Source organism: Pinus tabuliformis, chromosome 9, assembly GCF_031772625.1.
Source record: "Pinus tabuliformis cultivar Carrire ecotype Pingquan chromosome 9, CPIR1, whole genome shotgun sequence".
Classification (NCBI taxonomy): domain Eukaryota; kingdom Viridiplantae; phylum Streptophyta; class Pinopsida; order Pinales; family Pinaceae; genus Pinus; species Pinus tabuliformis.
Window position 1 is genome coordinate 339592624 of NC_142307.1, and position 19794 is coordinate 339612417.

At 33.4% G+C, this 19794-nt stretch overlaps 1 protein-coding gene across 1 annotated transcript; it reads left to right on the forward strand.

The window, feature by feature from the left end:
- The first annotated feature begins 16152 nt into the window (after positions 1-16152).
- LOC149148604 (BAHD acyltransferase DCR-like) lies at positions 16153-17855 on the forward strand. The gene is made up of 2 exons (XM_089441257.1): positions 16153-16685; positions 16827-17855. Exons 1-2 carry the CDS (start codon positions 16224-16226, stop codon positions 17697-17699), a joined length of 1335 nt encoding a protein of 444 aa, XP_089297383.1. The 5' UTR covers positions 16153-16223; the 3' UTR covers positions 17700-17855.
- Positions 17856-19794: the final 1939 nt, after the last annotated feature.

The following is a 19794-nucleotide window of genomic DNA, read 5'->3' on the forward strand; positions in this document are numbered from 1 at the left end:
ATGAGACTCTTTCTAGTGCTTACGATAAACATTCTTATGGAGCATACCATATATGGAATGATGATGAAACATGTTTACAAGTAGGGAGGAATTGTGGCATGCGGGTAATTGCCAAGAGAGGGAGCTGAAATGTGCCAAAGATTTTTCCTAAGAGTAGGGAGTGGATAACTATTTTATATTGTGTTAATGCAATTGGTACTTCAATCCTAGGATTTTATCTATTCAAAGGTAAAAATCAACTGAAAAACTATATACAGAACTTTGAACCAAGTGCATGCACGGCTGCACATCCCCATTCATGGATGACTAAAGAACTATTTTTAAGTTGTCTTTTTCACTTTGCTGCATGGGTACCTCATGGCGTCTCACCTAATAATAGACACCTATTCATATTAGATGACCATGGGAGCCACACGCTTGTACAAACAATTGAGGAAGAAAACAATTTAGGCATCGACCTATTAACATTGCTCGCTCATACCACTCACAGATTGCAACCCCTTGATGTTAGTGTGTTTGGCCCTTTCAAGAACTATTTCAGGTCAGAGCATGATGCATGGATGGCAAAGAATCTAGTGGTTGAGGTGAAAATGTTCGAGCTAGTAGAGCTTGCAAGTAAAGATTTTAAAAGGGCTCTGACACCATCAAATATCAAGGATGGATTTAGTAGGATAGGAATCTAGTCACTAAATTATAATGCTCTTATGCATGATACTGGTTATAGCTATGTGTTTCATGTGGATGGTCAGGAAGAAGGGCATGTCCAAACAAGTGTTGAAATGCAATAAGTAGATGAAAAAGATGATGTGGTTGCAACCGGTAATATGATTTCCCTCTCTCAAGGACACTTATATGATGAAGATGATGAAACTGTATGTGAAACAAAGTATAATCATGAAAAAATTCGCAGTAACATGGAGATCGTTCTACCAACTCAAGAACATGAAACTTCTGTTGTTGATATTGTTAATGACATTTTTGAACATGCAGTTGACAATGACCAATTGACATTTCCAAGCCAATTAACCTCACCATCATGGCTGGCATAAACCATGATTAATATGAATGAACATAATGTCTCAACAACCAATGAAAAAATCATGAACTTTCCCTCACAAGGAGTAGAATTGAACAGTGAAATTGTTCATTTTTTTGTGGAAAATAGATCAATGGAAGAAGATGAAGCACATAATGAGGCATCCAATGAAGAAAATGATATAGTTCAATTAGTGGTCTCAGATACTGAAAGGGAAGTACCAAGCAATGACATGCAAGTGGGTGGGGTGGAGAAGATACTTGGTTGGTTCCTAAAGCTATCAGTAGAGAGAGTATCAATGAAAAAAAGCATGGTACACTGGGTACTCTTCATTTGGGACGAAGTTCACTGTTACTCACCTTAGAAGACTATATAAACCTGTTAGTTGAGTTTGAAAAAAAGAAATTTGAAATGCAAGAATTAAAACAGAAAAAGAAGGATCTAGGTAAGGAGAAGAAGGCAACAAGGATTGTTGCAGCACAACATCGAGTAGATGAAAGGCTTGAAAGAGATGAAGTAAGGAAAGATAAGGACCAACAAAAATATATGGCAAGACAGGAAAAGGAATCAAGAAAGGCACAATAAATGCTTGAAAAGGAACAAGGGATTATCAATATGGTTGACAATGATGCAAGCATAATTGATGAAACCAGGATTATTTCAGAAACATTGGACAATATTGCAGATAATACACCATTATTCCAAGACCTCATAAACATTTAGGTGCCTCACTATCAAACTAAGGGTTTACCCACTTGCCTTATTCCTACTAGAGGAGGTGTCAATTCTATGTATGCTCATCACACACCTCCACTTAATGCAGGGGTTAGTAGTGAAAATGTGAGGTATGGGTACTCAATTCCTCCATGGTTGGAAGGTGAAAATTGGACTCAATCATATGGAAGCAAGCAACCATTTCCTAATCAACCCTTTTTAGGTAGGCCAACCTACCTAGCTCAAGTAGGTAACTCAGGGAGTTTTGGCACTCAAGATTCTCAAGGCCATAAAGAATAGGGGTGTCATATATTTTTGGTTGTAACCACATTATGATGTGGATATTGGATGAATTGTATATTTTTCTTGTCATAGAAAGATTTTGGCTTACAACCTAGGTTTTTTTATTTCATATTGTTTGCGACATTGTAACCAAAATCCATTTTAGAAGGAACATGTATAGTCTATTATAATGTAGAAATCTTACCTGAGAATGAAAATGGGATTTTTTGTTATGCTTCTACACACTAAATGAATTACAATACATTTATAACTGAGTTGTAAATATGATGACAAATGAGTGAATAATGAAATATTGAACAAGTCACTTATCTTAATATGAAAATTCCATAAAAAAATGAACATCAAAAGTACATAGCTATTAGTTTCATATTCACAAAGAGCATAACATTCCATACATCAACAAATATGGAGACAGAGCAATAAAGACAATACAAAGTTGCTCTTACAAATCAATTTACCTCCAATTCTGCTAACTATGGACATTGAATGACTCTTATAAATGAATATACAATGAAAATGGGTTGGTAGGCCAGCCCACTATGAGCATCAGTTTACCTTTATAAATCAATGCACTTCCAACTAAAACACAATACAAATGAGAAATGCACTCTTGGCATTGAATTTCCCTTATAAACCAATTTACTTGAATCCAAACATAATGCAAAGTTGCTCTTATAAATAAATTTACCTTCAATTGAAACACAATCAATTGGGTTGTCAACTATGGATATTGAATTACTCCTATAAATTAATATAATACACATGAAATGAAATTCAAGCACTTGAATTCATGGCGAAAGAATTCCCATATTTATAACTTTACTTTTACACAAATGTAGAGTAGGAAGATTTTCCCAAGTTGACAATGAGTTTTCCATATTCATTGCTTTAACATAATGCAATAATACGTAAATTGCACTCCTTCTACTGGCCACTGCGTATGTTACCAATTTTTGGGACAAATTAAAATCCGTTAGAGTTAATGACTACAATGATCATGGAGAAAAAATAAAATTGACAAATAGCAATCCGCTCCAACAAGCTCAAAAGACTTGTAATGTAATTAAAAGAAGCATTGAACATTTTAGGAATAAGTTCTATAATATAAGAGAAACGGTTATACCAACTTGTGGATTTTTCTCTTTTTATAAATTGTAGCACTTGAAATTCATTAATATATAATTGTTTCATATTCACAAAGAACCTAGCATTCCATACATCAAAAAATATTTCAAAGAACCTAGTATTCCATACATCAACAAATATGGAGACAAAGAAATAAGGAAGCTCCTCAAAATGGCAAGTTACAAATGGACAACTTAGATCCATCTGATATGAACTCAATAAGAAAACGGACTAAATCTGACCAGAACCAAAACCATTTCCAAAATGACATAAAATCCAGATTTCTCCACAAACTAGATGCCACAAAGGAATGAAACAACAATACACAAGTGCATTCGTTCCATCCCAAACATATTTTAACTGTACATTCGTTCCAACCCAAACATATTTTAATTGTACATTCGTTCGAACCCAAACATTAAGTGAAATTACATCTTTTAACTGTAAGTGTTATAGAAGAATGAATCAGAAAATGAATTTCACAGATTAATGTAGTCATTGCATTTAAAGTATCTATCTAAGAAGTTTGAAAGTGAAATATTGGAATGTGAAATCTCTACATATTGTCACAGACTCTATTCCAAGCAATACATAAATGAATTAAAACACAATGCAAATGGGCTAGTCTTCCCACTATGAGCATCAAAATACCTTTATAAATCAATGTACTCCCAATTAAAACATAATACAAATGGGTAATGCACTCTTGGCATTGAATTTCCCTTATAACCAAATTTACTTTGAATCCAAACACAATGCAAAGTTTCTCTTACAAATCAATTTACCTCCAATTCTGCCAACTATGGACATTGAATGACTCATATAAATGAATATACAATGCAAATGGGTTGGTAGACCAGCCCAACATGAGCATCAGATTACCTTTATAAATCAATGCATTTCCAATTAAAACACATTACGAATGGGCAATGTACTTTGGGCATTGAATTTGCCTTATAAACCAATTTACTTGAATCCAAACACAATGCAAAGTTGCTCTTATAAATCAATTTACCTCCAATTAAAACACAATCAATTGGGTTGTCAACTATGGACATTGAATTACTCCTACAAATGAATATACTACACATCAAATGTAATGCAAACACTTGACTTGATGGCAAAAGAATTCCCATATTCATAACTTTACTTTTGCGTAAATGTAGAGCAGAAAGATTTATCCAAGTTGACAATGATTTTTACATATTCATTGCTTTAACATAATGTAATAATACATAAATTGCAGTCCTTCTACTAGCCACTGCGTATGTTACCAATTTTTGGGACAAACTAAAATCCGTTAGAGTGAATGACTACAATGATCATGGGGAAAAAATAAAATTAACAAAGAGGAATCCGCTCCAACAAGCTCAAGAAAATTGTAATGTAATTAAGAGAAGCATTGAACATTTTAGGAATAAGTTCAATAATATGAGAGAAATGGTTATACCAACTTGTGGATTTTTCTCTTTTTATAAATTGTAGCACTTGAAATTCATTAATATATAAAAGTTTCATATTCACAAAGAACCTAGCATTCCATAAATCAACAAATATGTCAAAGAACCTAACATTCCATACATCAACAAATATGGAGACAGAGCAATAAAGAAGCTCCTCAAGATGGCAATTTACAAAAGGACAACTTAGATCCATCTGATATAAACTTAGTAAGACAATAGAATAAATGTGACCAGAACCAAAACCATTTCCAAAGGCATAAAATCTAGATTTCTCCACAAACCAGATGCACAAAGGAATGAAACAACAATACACAAGTACATTCGTTCCAACCAAAACATCTTTTAATTGTACATTCGTTCCAACCCAAACATTAAGTGCAATTACATCTTTTAGTTATAAGTGTTATAGAAGAATGAATCAGAAAATGAATTTCACAAATTAATGCAGTCACTTCATTTAAAGTATCTGTCTAAGTAGTTCGCAAGTGAAATCTCTGAATATGAAATCTCTGCATATTGTCACAGACTCTATTCCAAAAAATACATAAATGAATTAAAACACAATTCAAATGGGCTAGTCTTCCCACTATGAACATCAAAATACCTTTATAAATCAATGTACTCCCAATTAAAACATAATACAAATGGATAATGCACTCTTGGTATTGAATTTCCCTTATAACCCAATTTACTTTGAGTCCAAACACAATGCAAAGTTGCTCTTACAAATCAATTTACTTCCAATTCTTCCAACTATGGACATTGAATGACTCTTATAAATGAATATACAATGCAAATTAGGCCAGCCCACTATGAGCATCAGATTACCTTTATAAATCAATGCACTTCGAATTAAAACACATTACGAATGGGCAATGCACTCTCGGCATTGAATTTCCCTTATAAACCAATTTACTTGAATCCAAACACAATGCAAAGTTGCTCTTATAAATCAATTTACCTCCAATTAAAACACAAGCACTGATTAGTATTAAGCATCTCACAGAGCGCTTTCTCACTTTCATCTCATCATTTTCTTCAATACTCTGCATTGCATTGGCTTGCCCTGTTTCTTGTTCAAGTTTATTTTCTTTGTTGCATGGCCATGCATTTTGGATTTTACAGTGTTTTATCTTCGTTGTGTTTTTCTCTGTTTTGAATTTAATTTATGACTCATCTGGAGGATCCCAAAACATAAGTAGTGCACAGAGGTCAAAAATCTAAAATGATTACCTTGGTTCATTGATGAGCTACTTTGATTCTTTAGGTCCAAATCTCTTCCATTTGTATCCTTGTTCACATCTGGCACCTGGTAATTTGTTTGATCTTCTAACACCCTATTTTCTTCATTACGACTTCCAACAATGTCCTTTTCTATGTCCAAATCTCTTCTTCCCTAGATTTTGGCAAGCACTGATTAATATTAAGCATCTCACAGAGCGCTTTCTCACTTTCATCTCATCATTTTCTTCACTTTCATCTCATCCTTTTCTTCAATACTCTGTATTGCATTGGCTTGCCTTGTTTCTTGTTCAAGTTTATTTTCTTTGTTGCATGGCCATGCATTTTGGATTTTACATTATTTTATTTTCGTTGTGTTTTCTTCTGTTTTGAATTTAATTTATGACACATCTGTAGGATCCCCAAACATAAGTAGTGCACAGAGGTCAAAAATCTAAAATGATTACCTTGGTTCATTGATGAGCTACTTTGATTCTCCAGGTCCAAATCTCTTCCATTTGTATCCCTGTTCACAAATCTCTTCCATTTGTATCCATGTTCACATCTGGCACCCGGTAATTTGTTTGATCTTCTAACACCATGTTTTCTTCATTACGACTTCCAGCAATGTCCTTTTCCTCACCAATGTGAGCTGGATTCTGCTGCAACTGTGAGATTGGATTCTCTCCACTCATTGAATCCTGTGAAAAGGCGCTGTAGCTCAAAGAAAAGAGAGCCGGTAACACAAGAAAGCACACAAGAGAAATGCACAGCAATCTAAGTGTAGTAATGCCAGGCTTCTTCTCCAAAAAGTGACTATCAAAGTCCTCTCCATCTTCAAACGCGACCTGAGAAAAGTGGCGCCTGGACCTAGCCATATCGATAACTACTTTAATTCCAATTTAGTTTTGCTCACATAATAATTCACTGTGATTCGCAGCTCTGGAGCTTGAATAGTTATTTAATCTTTATCCAATTTTGCTCAAATTTCACATGGAGAGGCTCACTTCTGCGGAGGACCTGAACATTTACGATGTGTTGGAGCTTGTTTTCGCCAAAAATGGCGGCAACGATCGCTTTCTACAATCATAATCATGACGCATGGACTGTGCAGGATTCTGCGATTTGGCTCTGGAGGAGCCTAAGCATTCGATTTTCATGACTTTTTTCCGGACAAGCCTAGATTTTCGACTATTAATTCTAAATGTTTTAACCGTTTTGAGTTTCAAGAAAAGTGTCCAACGGTTTACCGTGTAGTCATGAATCGTATCGCAGCGAGAGTTATGAGATGAGATATGGGGCTCCTTATGACATGCCTTCAATTATGAGTACCATATTTATGAATTCGGGAGTAGTGTATTTAAATGTAAAGAAATAATCATTCCAGTTGAATTTAATTCGAATTTCTATTTTTAGAAATGTTTTGGAATATTTGGGAATGAGATGGATACATAGGAATGAAATTAGATTAGTTTGGTGATTAATAGTGTTATTTTATTTGTTATTAATCATCTTAATTCTTTTAGAAAAATTCAACAATTCCAATTTAATAATCTTATCTGCCTTTCTTTGTACATACACCTGCTCCATAGACAAGCAAGACGTCCGAATTATACAATTATAAATCAAGCAAGTAGCTTTGAATAAACAGCAGTATTAAAAATAAAGTATTACCACGGCGATATTACCATCGTCATTATTCTATAAAAATAATTATCAGTAAAGAGGCTAACATCCATTTCTTTGAACTGAACTTCTGAGCATTGTCATTCCTGAGATCATTTCCCACTCAATAAACTTTCTACCCAGACCCTTAATCATGAATCATTAAACTAAAATTTAGGTGGCATTTTGTATTTGAAGTTTATTGATTAAAACTTATATAATCAAAAAATATTTTGATACATATTTTAACAATAAATGAAAACGACATTTATAATATATAATTATTGCATCTCGTTCCCCGTGACCTTTGTATGCATTGATAGCATAAAAACGTTAGCAATAAGCATTTATTTTTATTTTTTTAAGTTTTGGTTTTTTCTTTTTGTTCTATAGTTGTTCAAATTTTGTTAATTAGTATTTAAAGATTTATTAGACTTTAAAGTTTGATCTATCTAATTTGTATAATTGAAATGTTTTTAAGAATTTTTTAAAGATTTATTAGACTTTAAAGTTTGATCTATGTAATTTGTATAATTGAAATGTTTTTAAGAATTTTTAATCTATGTAATTTGTATAATTGGAGAAAAGTCTCTCATTTGTATTAACAAATAGGGTTGAAAATCTTGGTAACACTACATCGGTTCAATTATCTTAGCACAAAAAGCATATGTTTGAAGGTGCATTCCCTCATTTCCATTATCAGCATGGTGATCACTAGTGAGGAAAAACATAGAGAATGGTTCAAAAATATCAAACATACACTCATTTAAATGTTTTATGTCATGGAATTTGTGAAGGAGAGGGACAATGGACTTAAGGAGACTACATCAAACAAGGAGCTATCCATAGGGAAGAATAAAGACAATAAACCTTATGTTGTGACTACAACACCAATAAGTGAATATGTGAGCCAACATATGGTTCCATTACAAATTATTAGGGTCCTTTAATGAAGTTAAAATACTTTCCATGACATGCACAAAATAATGGATCTTGTGCAATTGCTAGTGAAATTCATTAACCTAGAGTTGAAGGATGATGACCCCATGACCTTAGCTTCTAATATCAAATCCATCATGCATGGCATAGATGCCACTGGAGTAAAGATAGATCTTCCGCTAACAATTTTAATCAAGTCCCTCTATCCTACACACTATCACTGACTTGAATCCTTGCAAGCTAATCAAACATTGAAATATATTACATTTGACTCTTTGTGGAGAAATTTGCAGAATATGATAAATCCTTTAAGAAGATAGAAAAAACAACTTAGTTCCATAAAGAAACCATATATCTTGCTAAAAAATGGAATAATTAATCACACGATTCTTCTAAATGAGAAAGCAATAAAGGAGGGCATGGAAAAAAGCACTTTAGACACAATAGTCATAGACACGACCATGGAAAGAGATCCAATATTCACTATGTTTATTGTACATTAAAAGACATGATGCATTGACATGTAGAATTTTCTTGCATAATATGAAAGTCAAAATAAGAGAATACAGAAGATAAAGGTAAAGCATTAGATCTAGCAAAAGGTAGAGCACTTGAATTTTCTCATTACATTATTTCCCATTGCAATATTCTAATAACTAAAGATATGTTCCATACTTCATTTGCTTATTTCCATTGCAATATTGTAATAACTGAAGACTTATTTGATACTTCATTTCCTTCTTAAAGAGATGCTTGATTTATTAACATAGGTGCAACATGCCACATGATGATACGAAGAGAATTATTTAAAGATTTTAGTGACAAAATAGATGGCATAGTATATTTTGTAGATAATTAAAGTCTTAAACATAAATACTAGGAACCATTGGGCTTAAACTCCTAGATTCCTTGATTTTCTTCTGCATGATGGACTCTATCTTCTAGAGCTACAAAGAAATTCATTTTCCCTTATGCACATTCAACAACAAGGACACTCCCTTCATATTTTTGATGGAAAATTAGAAATAAGGAAGGTTTTGATAATAGGATTGTTATGCCTAGAGTGGAGGATGAAAGATTGTTAAAGTTGTAAGTTACATCTACTTATGCACATAATTCTACAAACCTCTCTCATCATGACGAAGATACATTTCCATCTAGTCTTTTATGGCATGCTAGTTTTGGACATATCAATTATAACAACCTTTGTTTATTGAAAAAGAATAGTTTTTTTGGTTTGCATAATATTCCTAGGAAATTGAAGCAATGTGATGTTTTTATCCTTAGAAAGAATAGAAAACAACTCTTTGATGACTCGACTTGTAGATCACATAGAAAACTTGGACCGACATATTCTAATTTGTGTGGTCCAATGTTTGTTCTATTTACTAATCAAAATCAACATATGATGAATTTATTTTATCACATCGGGATGTGTTGGGTGTACTTGTTGAAAGATAAATCCCAAGCTTTTAAAACATTTAGAAAGTTTCAGTTTTGGATTCAAAATGAAGAAAAATCACATGTTGGCTATCTTCATACTAATATTGGAAGAGGATATACATCTAATGAATTTGAAAAATAATCATCATCAACATGAGATTCAACACCAAACCATCGTACCATACAATCCTCAACAAAATGGTGTAGCTGAAATAATGAACATGACTATCTTGAATATGCTTCATCCCATGATGTTTTTCGAAAATGTAAATTTGATGTTTTTTTCTAATTTAGTTCTATGTTCTTTATATGTGAAAAAATGGTGTCTATCTCATGTTCATAAGAATAAAACTTCTTATGAAATGTGGTATGGTTGCATACCTTCTATGAGGTCGCCAATAGTCTTTGACTCCACTTGTTAAGCCTTAATTCATCAGGAGAAAAGAAGCATGATTGATGCAAGGAATTGGAAGTGCAAATTCTTGAGGTATTCAGATACCACCAAGGGATATCATATTTTTGATTTGGTATACAAGATGTTTTTTTTTAGAGATGTATTTTTTCTTAAATTTTACACAATTAACAATGTTGTTGAACGATATCTTGATCATCTAGATAGATTTACTAATGTAATGACATATCATGAATTTGATAATAAAATTCCACGTCTTGAAGGGGGAATACTTATATTGGATCAATCTTTCAAATCTCCTTTTAAGGCACCATCTCCCCATCATGAAGTTTCAGGCACTTTATGATATCAAGAAGATACTTTGAGTTATGTAATTAAGAGGAATGGGAGATGGAAACTTGATGAAAAACCATCTCAATTAGTAGAGCATCCTAGACCGCATTATAAATGTTCACTAAAGTGGCTCATCAAAACACTTGAAAATGTTCATTTGATGAGGTCAGAGAAACATGGACTAGAGATTCCATCAAACAAGGTGGAGGTGATGTAGATGATATGGATATTTCATATCACTATGAATTGATTTTATTTACTAACCAACCTCCTTTACTGAAGCTACTTCTCATGATAAGTGGAAAGAAGAAATGTAGAAGGAGTAGTATGCTTTCATTAAGAATGTGACATGGAAGTTGGTGGACCCTCTATTTGAACCCAAATCAATTGGCTACAAGTAGGTGTATAAGAAGACAAGCATAAATCAAAGGGGTCACTTAATGATCACAAAGTAAGCTTTGTGGGAAAAGGATTTGCACTTAATAGGTGTTGATTATGAGGAAACCTTTCCCCCACAACAAAATGGGCCACCATACATACTTTTTTTTCCTTCGCATCAAATAATGAATGGAAAGGTCATCAAATGGATGTGAAGACAACTTCCTTGAATGGATAAATGAAAGTGAATGTATTCATATCTCAATTAGAAGGCCTTGTTTTGAATTGACAAGAGAAGAAAGTATGTAAACTCATCAAATTCTTGTATGGCTAGAAAGAAGCACTACGATCCAAGTATGAAAAAACTAAGAAAATTGAATTCCAAACACTTTAATATTGATGATGAAACTATGTTTGGGAAGAAAGTTCACAAAATTGTTGCATATATTATAGTGTATGTAGATGATTTGTTCATGATAGGGAACAATAAGATTGTATTGCAACCATAAAGAAAGAGTTGAACAAAGGATTTGAGATGGAATATTTGGAGTATTTTCACTACTACTTAGGTATTAAAGTGACTCAACATCAAAAGAAAATATTCATCTCCCAAAAGAAGTGCATTGAAGAATTGCTAAACAAGTTTGGTGTGCCTGAATGTAACCCTCTTTCTACTCCAATGGAATAAAAATTGAAGCTCACATCATAAGAAGGGAATGAACTTGAGGATGCAACTAAGTATAGATAGCTTGTGAGAAGTATTGTTATGTACCTCACCACCACTCATAGAAAATTTTAGGCGAGAATGTTCGCCCTTTGGCGAAATTAAGGGGTTTTAAATTTTTAGTGGGCGAATATTTTGTATCATAGTATATTTTTACAAATCACCTCAAATAGCCCACCTTATTTTAAGGGAGAGGGTAAAAAAGGTAAATTTAGCCCTTGAAATTAGGAGTTACAACCTTACATTCGCCCATTTTCAAGAATAGGTTTTATTTAAGTGAATCCATTCGCCCATTTTCAAGAATAGGTTTTATTTAAGTGAATCCATTCACCCATTTTCAAGAATAGGTTTTATTTAAGTGAATCTTATGGGCTAAAGGCCCAAATACCATATTTATAAAAGAGGTATGGTAAATTAATAAAAATATAAATAAATGAGAGGTATGGTAAATAAATAAAACATTTTTTATATTTACTCCATAAATCACCTTATATACATGCAAGGGAGTAAACAAATAAAAATATAAGTAAAGTGGAGGTATGGTAAATAAATAAAACGTCTTTTTATACTTACTGAAAAGGTATGGTAAATAAATAAAAATATAAATAAACTAGATGCATGGTAAATAAATAAAACCTCTTTTTATATTTAGTCCATAACCCTCGTTCTATTTATGAAGGCTCAAGAAAGAGGTTTTATTTAAGTGAATCCTATGGGCCAAATACCATATTTGTAAAAGAGGTATGGTAAATTAATAAAAATATAAATAAACGGGATTTATGGTAAACAAATAAAACATTTTTTTATATTTACTCCATAAGTCACCTTATATTTACGAACACTCAAAAAATGCGTTATATTTAGGTGAAACCTATGGGCAAAATACTATGGGACAAATACCATGGACTAGATTGTTATTAATACCATGCAAAAAAACATTATTAACCCTAATATTAGTATTAATAAAAATAAAAATGGCACATGGTATTGACCCATGGTATTCACCAAAATGGCACATGGTATTGACCCATGGTATTCACCTGGAATGTAGCCTATTTAAATGGGGGAATTAAACCAACATAGATCCATCTTTACTCTGGATCTACTAACCCCTGAGAGGTATCAAATATCATGATATGCAAACTAGCATAGAGTGAAAAAATATTTGATCCGATCAAGAGTAAAAATGGATGTTGTAATTTAATGTATGTTAAACATTTTAGCTTGGTTAAAATAAAAAATAAATAAAAATCAACTATTAATTTTATTAATTTGTATAAATTACTAATAGTAATTTTTAAGCTCCAGGTTTATGATAACCCATGGTATTCATGTGAGCATAGACTATTTAAAGGGGAAATTCTATCATCTTAGATCCATCTTAATTCTGGGTCTACCAAGTGCTCAGAGGGATAAATAGATTTCATCCCCCTAAAAGTGGTAGATGTGGAGTTAAGATGGATATAGGTTGGTTTTTATGATAATGAAGATATTAAATAGACTTAGGAAATTATATTGTAAGAACATCTTAAGGTGAATGGTTAAAGCATAGACATTGGACAAGTATATTTGTATACTTCTGTTTTAAACTGAAACAAATCCAAGGCTAAAAGGAATGGATTGATTGCGCTAGTCATCCTTCTATAACTTTCCAACATATGCTGGAGTAAACAGATTGTAATTTAGGTAATTTTTCTAATTGCAAACAGGAACATACTTGTGTATTGTCAGGGTGGTTACGAGGTCCCTAGAAGTGATGAATTTGAATTTTTCTTGGTTTTATATATAGTATTAGGTTTTTTCTCATGCTTTTTGTGAATGGCACGGGTGAATTTTATCCTACACCCACTAGGTTATCGATATGTAATTTCGGTAGTTTTGATTTCAAAAGATATTTTAAAGAAATGCAATGATTTCATTTGTGTATTCAATAAACACAAGATTTTATAATTGAGTAAAATATTCGCTATTCCTGGTGAGATATTCGCCAAAAAATTATATATACATATCATATTATTGATAAAATCGCCTTCCATTTTTCCTATATACCATGCAGATTTGCCCATTTACTATACATGTAAATTTAGGGGGGGTTCTTAAAATTTTCCCTATCACCACTAGACCAGATATTCCTTTTGTGGTAGGAATAATTTCCAGGTTTATGGAAAAGCCTTGTGAAGGATATTCCTTTGTTGCAAAGAGTTTTGAAATACTTAAAGGGAACCTAAGATTTTGACCTCAATTATTTAAGGTGGATGGCATCAATTTGATTGGATATTTTGATTTCGACTTTGATGGAGACAAAGAAATTGGAGTGTCGACTTTAGGCTATCTCATAAGTCTTGGATTCCTAATAGCCTCATAGAGGTCACACAAACAATGAGTTCCAATAGATTCCATAACAAATGCATAATATGCAATAGTTACAGAAGCACCAAAGGAGATTACGTAGCTAAAGAAAACACTTGTATATTTGCAAGAGAAACAAGTGAAATCTACTTGTCTTATAGTTGAAGATACCTAAGTTTACAAAAAGTCCTATATTCCATGATTTAACTAAACATATCAACACAAAGCATCTTTTGTAAAAGCTCATAAAATTTAGAAAATATTTTTATCATTATAAATAATTTAGAATTTATAAAAAATAAAAATACAAAAGTCGATATAAAAGCCCAAAAACCTCTTGGAATATAATCATCTCATTGCATTAATAAAAATGCAAAAATGCATTCGAGTTTGAAGTTATTTCCAACGACAAACTATAAACAAACAAATTGTAAATTGGTATTGTTTATTGAGGTGATAATTTTGTTTGGATGAAAAAAATATTTTTGGCGAATTTTTTTTTAAGAAATTTTAATGTGGGCGTGTTTAAATATGTTTTTGGATAGCAGAAATAGATTCCGCACCATCAAAAAGGCTTAGAACACCCAAAATCTTGAAGTTTAACAACTATAACTTAGATTTTCATACATTTATGTCACATTTTATCAAAACCATACTAAAATTCTATTATTTTGCTTAAAAAAGAATTATAAGCTTTTAAATATTCTCTTTATAAACAAGTATATATTGGTTTCTACATGAAAACCCGGTTAACAAGTATACATTGCCTTCTACATGAAAACCTTGTTATATGGTTGTAATCCACGAGAGGCACATCGGTCTTGCTCCTTTCCACCGGAGTGTAGATGGCAGCCAACGAATTGAAAGTTGGTCCACGGATTTGTAGGACGGAGCAATATAATTTCGCTCGGCTATTGAAACGCTATGCGCACGCCACTGCCAGTTAGGGCAGAGGAAAAGATGGCAAAGGAAGAGGAGGTAGCTTTCCTTATGGTTATTTGATTCAAGTAAATGTGAAACGCTTACTTTTTTTTTAAACGTGAGTGAAATTTTATAATTAAAAATATTAGGTTACTATTTTAGTAAATTAAGATACCAGAGCTTAAATTATTATGTAGAAAATTAATGATTAGTTTAATATTTTGTCATTTTATGTTATAAATAGTGTTATTTTTATCTTAAAAAATCAATCATTAACTTAGGACAAGTAAAATATTTGTCCATTACAATTTTAATATTGATTGATTATATTTTTTCTAATATAATAATAATTTAATTATTTTATTTTTTAAAATACACATCAGTAAATTTAATAAAAGTATAATTAAATTAAAAAATATATAATTAAAATATTTAAAATTAAAATAAATAATATATAGTTTTAATGGGTGATGAATATATTGTATAATGTGAGTTTTGAGAAAATTAACTATTCAAAGTTTAAATCCTTAAGTTATGACCTGGTTTACTAAGAGAGAAAAACCGTAAACCCTAGAGATTTAAACTAATAACTTAGGTTTATTAAACTAATAACTACACCTAAGGTTCCTTCTAATTAAATAATTATGTACACATGTAATTTATAGACGGGGAATGAATTAAGTTTCGTTTACTAAGAGAGAAAAACCGTAAACCCTAGAGATTTAAACTAATAACTTAGGTTTATTAAACTAATAACTACACCTAAGGTTCCTTCTAATTAAATAATTATGTACACATGTAATTTATAGACGGGGAATGAATTAAGTTTTATGAGGAAGTTTTAGTTTTAAACACATGAAAGATGGAAGTCAACTCTAAAATACAAACGGTTAAAAAACCTTTCAAACTTTACTGAATCTTGTATAATCTTCATTACACCATTTTACAGTTAAGTAAATCTTTCTTTCATCCAACCCTACTTAAACTCAACCTACATCCGAGGAGGGAAAAGGAACTGTGTTATAAAACAAGGTCTAAAAAATGACCTGTCATTTGCCGCATCACATCACTTATGTCATGCCCTTCCCATGGATTAAGATATATAGAGCGTACCGGTCTTGCGAATTCAGGAATTGTGGTTCTCTTTCCCTTTCATGTTATAGAGACTCCCCTTCCTTCATTAGAAGCTTTTTCGCCATGTCTGTCGAAGCTGCAATCCCTTCCACCAACCAAGTGGTCCGCTTCGATAAAAAATCGACAGTAAGCCCGTCTCGTCCATCGCAGCGCCAGCACTGCAAGCTCTGCCCTTCTGATTTACAGATGCTCTACTTCGATTACATTCAGAAGGGTCTCTTTTACCACATGCCCTTCGCCGATGATAACCAATTCTTTTCGGCGGTGGAGGTTCTGAAGAAGAGCCTCGCTGAAGTCCTCGTCCATTTCTACCCCTTGGCAGGAAGGCTCATCACTTCCTCAGATGGGATTCTGTACATCGACTGTAATGATGCCGGCGTGGATTTGATCGAAGCATCTGCGCCAGATGTCGGGATTCAAGAAGTAGCGAGTACAGAGGCTGATCCAGGTGTTGTTGGCCGATTGTTTGCCCTTGACGGTGCTATTAACGTGGACGGTCGTTTTCTTCCTTTGCTGGTGGTTCAGGTCAGTTCAACCAATTTTATTTCCTAAACCCCTTGTGTCAGATTTAATGGTATTATTCACTCTTTTCTCCAACTCAAATGTTTAGATTAGATATACTTTTTCCTTCTATGGTCTTTCAATTCCAAATTTGAGTATGATCAGGTGACGAAGCTGAGAGATGGAGTCGCCATAGGCTTCACTGTCAACCACGTGGTGGTAGACGGGACTTCATTATGGAATTTCATAAACTCATGGGCGGATATCTGCAGAGGAGCGACCACAATCTCTCACCCCCCACTTCACAGCCGGTGTTTCGACATAAAAGATTCGCACATAGCTCTGGAGCTGCCTCAAACCCTAACGATCAACAACTTCTCCCCGCCTCAGCTGAGAGAAAAAGTATTTCACTTCAGCAAGAAGACGATCTTGAGGCTGAAGGACAGAGCCAACCGGAATAGATCAGAGGACTCAATTATACTCTCCTCTTTCCAGGCACTGTGTGCCCACATGTGGCAGGCCATCACACGGGCTCGCGGCCTGCTTCCCCACGAGCCGACGACCTTCAAGCTCTCAGTGAACTGCCGAGGCAGATTGGTTCCTCCGCTGCCTTTCTCTTATTTCGGCAACGTCATCCAACTCATTAGCACAACGGTCACGGTCGGGGAGCTCCTGGCGGCCGATATCTCATCCACGGCGTCGTTGCTGCACCACATCGTATCACCAATAACCGATGGCAGCATCAGGGCGGAGCTGCAAAGATTTAACGAGCACCCGAGTGTAATGAAGCTGGATAAAACAATCCGAGGTACTGTGTTCATTGGGAGTTCTCCGAGATTTCCAATGTATGACAACGACTTCGGATGGGGAAGGCCGGTGCGGGTAAGAAGTGGCTGTGCCAACAAGTTGGATGGGAAAGTATCCCTATATCCCGCCAGGGAAGGAGGAGGAAGCGTCGATCTCGAGATCAGCCTGCTCCCTCCTTTCATGGCCGCCTTGGAGGCAGACCCGCAATTTCTTTTCCCTATATATGATTAGAAGAAAATTATAAAATACTGATCATGGGGTAGGTAGATTATATATATATATATATTCCTTTAGTTGACTGCTATATATATATTCGTTTAGATGACTGGTATTTTAAACATGTTTAAGGGCCATGCGTTGTACAGTCCGGTTTGTTTTGTCTTTTTATCTTATTCGAAGGGTTCAGTCAAGTTTCAAGATATATTTACCTGTTTTTGTCTTTTATTTGATTTTTTTAATCTTATTCCAATAAGATTGATTTAATAAAAAATTAAGATATATTTGAAGTCAAATATTTTCAATTCAATGTTTTAAATTATCATAAGTATGGCTATATAATCCATCAATTATATTTTTTTTAATTAATACTATATATAATTGATTAGTGGATTTTGAAAAGGAAGTCATTATCCATTGTCATATTATCAAAATCTAAGGAAATCTATATAGCAAGGTTCTCTAGTGGAGGGGTATATCATGGCGTGTCTAGTTTTACTTTGTCTAGCCGCCATGAGTGATGAAGCAGCATGTCAAAGCATCTATAGGCATATTGGGCGCAGGCTTCAGAGCATCTTCTTCTTGTTTTTCTCTAGGCCTTCTCTAGGCCTTTTTACACTGGTAAAAGTATCTTCTGTGTTTGTGAGATAAGCATCTCTAGGCCTTTTTACAGTGGGAAAAGTATCTTCCGACTGGGCCGGCCTTGCGCGTTTTTTCTTTTCCAGACGATGGCGTATGCTAACTCACATTGTAATGATTAGATACGTTTTTGATGAGCTATATTTGTTGAACAAGGTATTTGCATTCTTTATTATCACTCGGTTCGATATCTTATGACTCCTCGACCTCACGATGTTTGTGTTTCTTGAGAAATTATAATGAAGAATGGGTGTGGTTGATCATGAAATTATGTTTTTTTTAATTGACTACACGACCTTTCATATTATGGATTAGTTCACATATTCGGATTTTGGACACGCAAATGGTATCATTTCAACATCTCTTTTTTTGAAAGTGGAAGATTATTGTCGGAGGACTGTTTATGTGCGTCATGATTTTACAGAGAAGATGGTACAGGAATTTGAAATCCAATCGACCCGAGTTACACTACACTGTTAAAATTAGCCTGATACACAATTGCAGTATCATCTCCTTATTTCGGTGTTTTTTTTTCATAATCCTATCAAAATATGGTTAATTTTTCTTTTTATATAAGTGAGAAAATTTATCGTAACTTTGTAAGTGAGGACAACCATCTTTGGCCGGTAACGGCTAATGTAGGCTGACTCATCACCCTTAATCAAGGAAAACCACATCACTCGAATAACTCGCTGGTGGTCCGTAAGGGGGCAAGGTTTCACTCCTACCAGATGCCTCTGGGTGTTGGGTGGTTAACTAGTTTCCTTAATTCCGAGGAAGACAAACTCTTAGCCAAGAAGAAACAAATTTAGGGCATATTAATAATGGTATTATTGTACAGTGTTTTTGAATTTATTTAAATGCTAAAAAAATTAATAATTTTTTGTATAAATCTGATTTACATTAAAGGTGTTGTATAATTTGATATGGAGAAAATGTTGTAGTGGCATATTAGAAGTATTATACCAAATAAAAATAATAACAAAACATAATGTTAATTTAATTATAATAAAAAAATATACGAGTAATAGAAATAACAAGTGATTCAATCCAATTTGATATATTGAAATTTAGTTTATATTAATAAAATTATAAACAAGTTTTTAGGATTCTTTTTTATAATATACATGTTACACTAAAATGAATATACAAAGTCCCAGGGGGCAATTTAACTAGTGGTCAAAGTAACCTAAAATGTGTGAAAAGTGGGAGATCTCAGGTTTAAATCCCCCTCGTTGTGACCCAATTTATGGAGAGGACGATAGACCTTAGACCCAGAGGTTTACTAGTACATTTTATTATCCAATACTAACAATGCATCAAATACATCAAATACACAACTTTCTACTAATTATTCATTAAGGTATATTATGCACTATGTGGTATGCGTTTTTGACTTCATAATCATATTATCAAGGATGTGATTAGATTACCTAGGTTGTGATGCTGGGTACTTTTCTTTTGTTCCTAC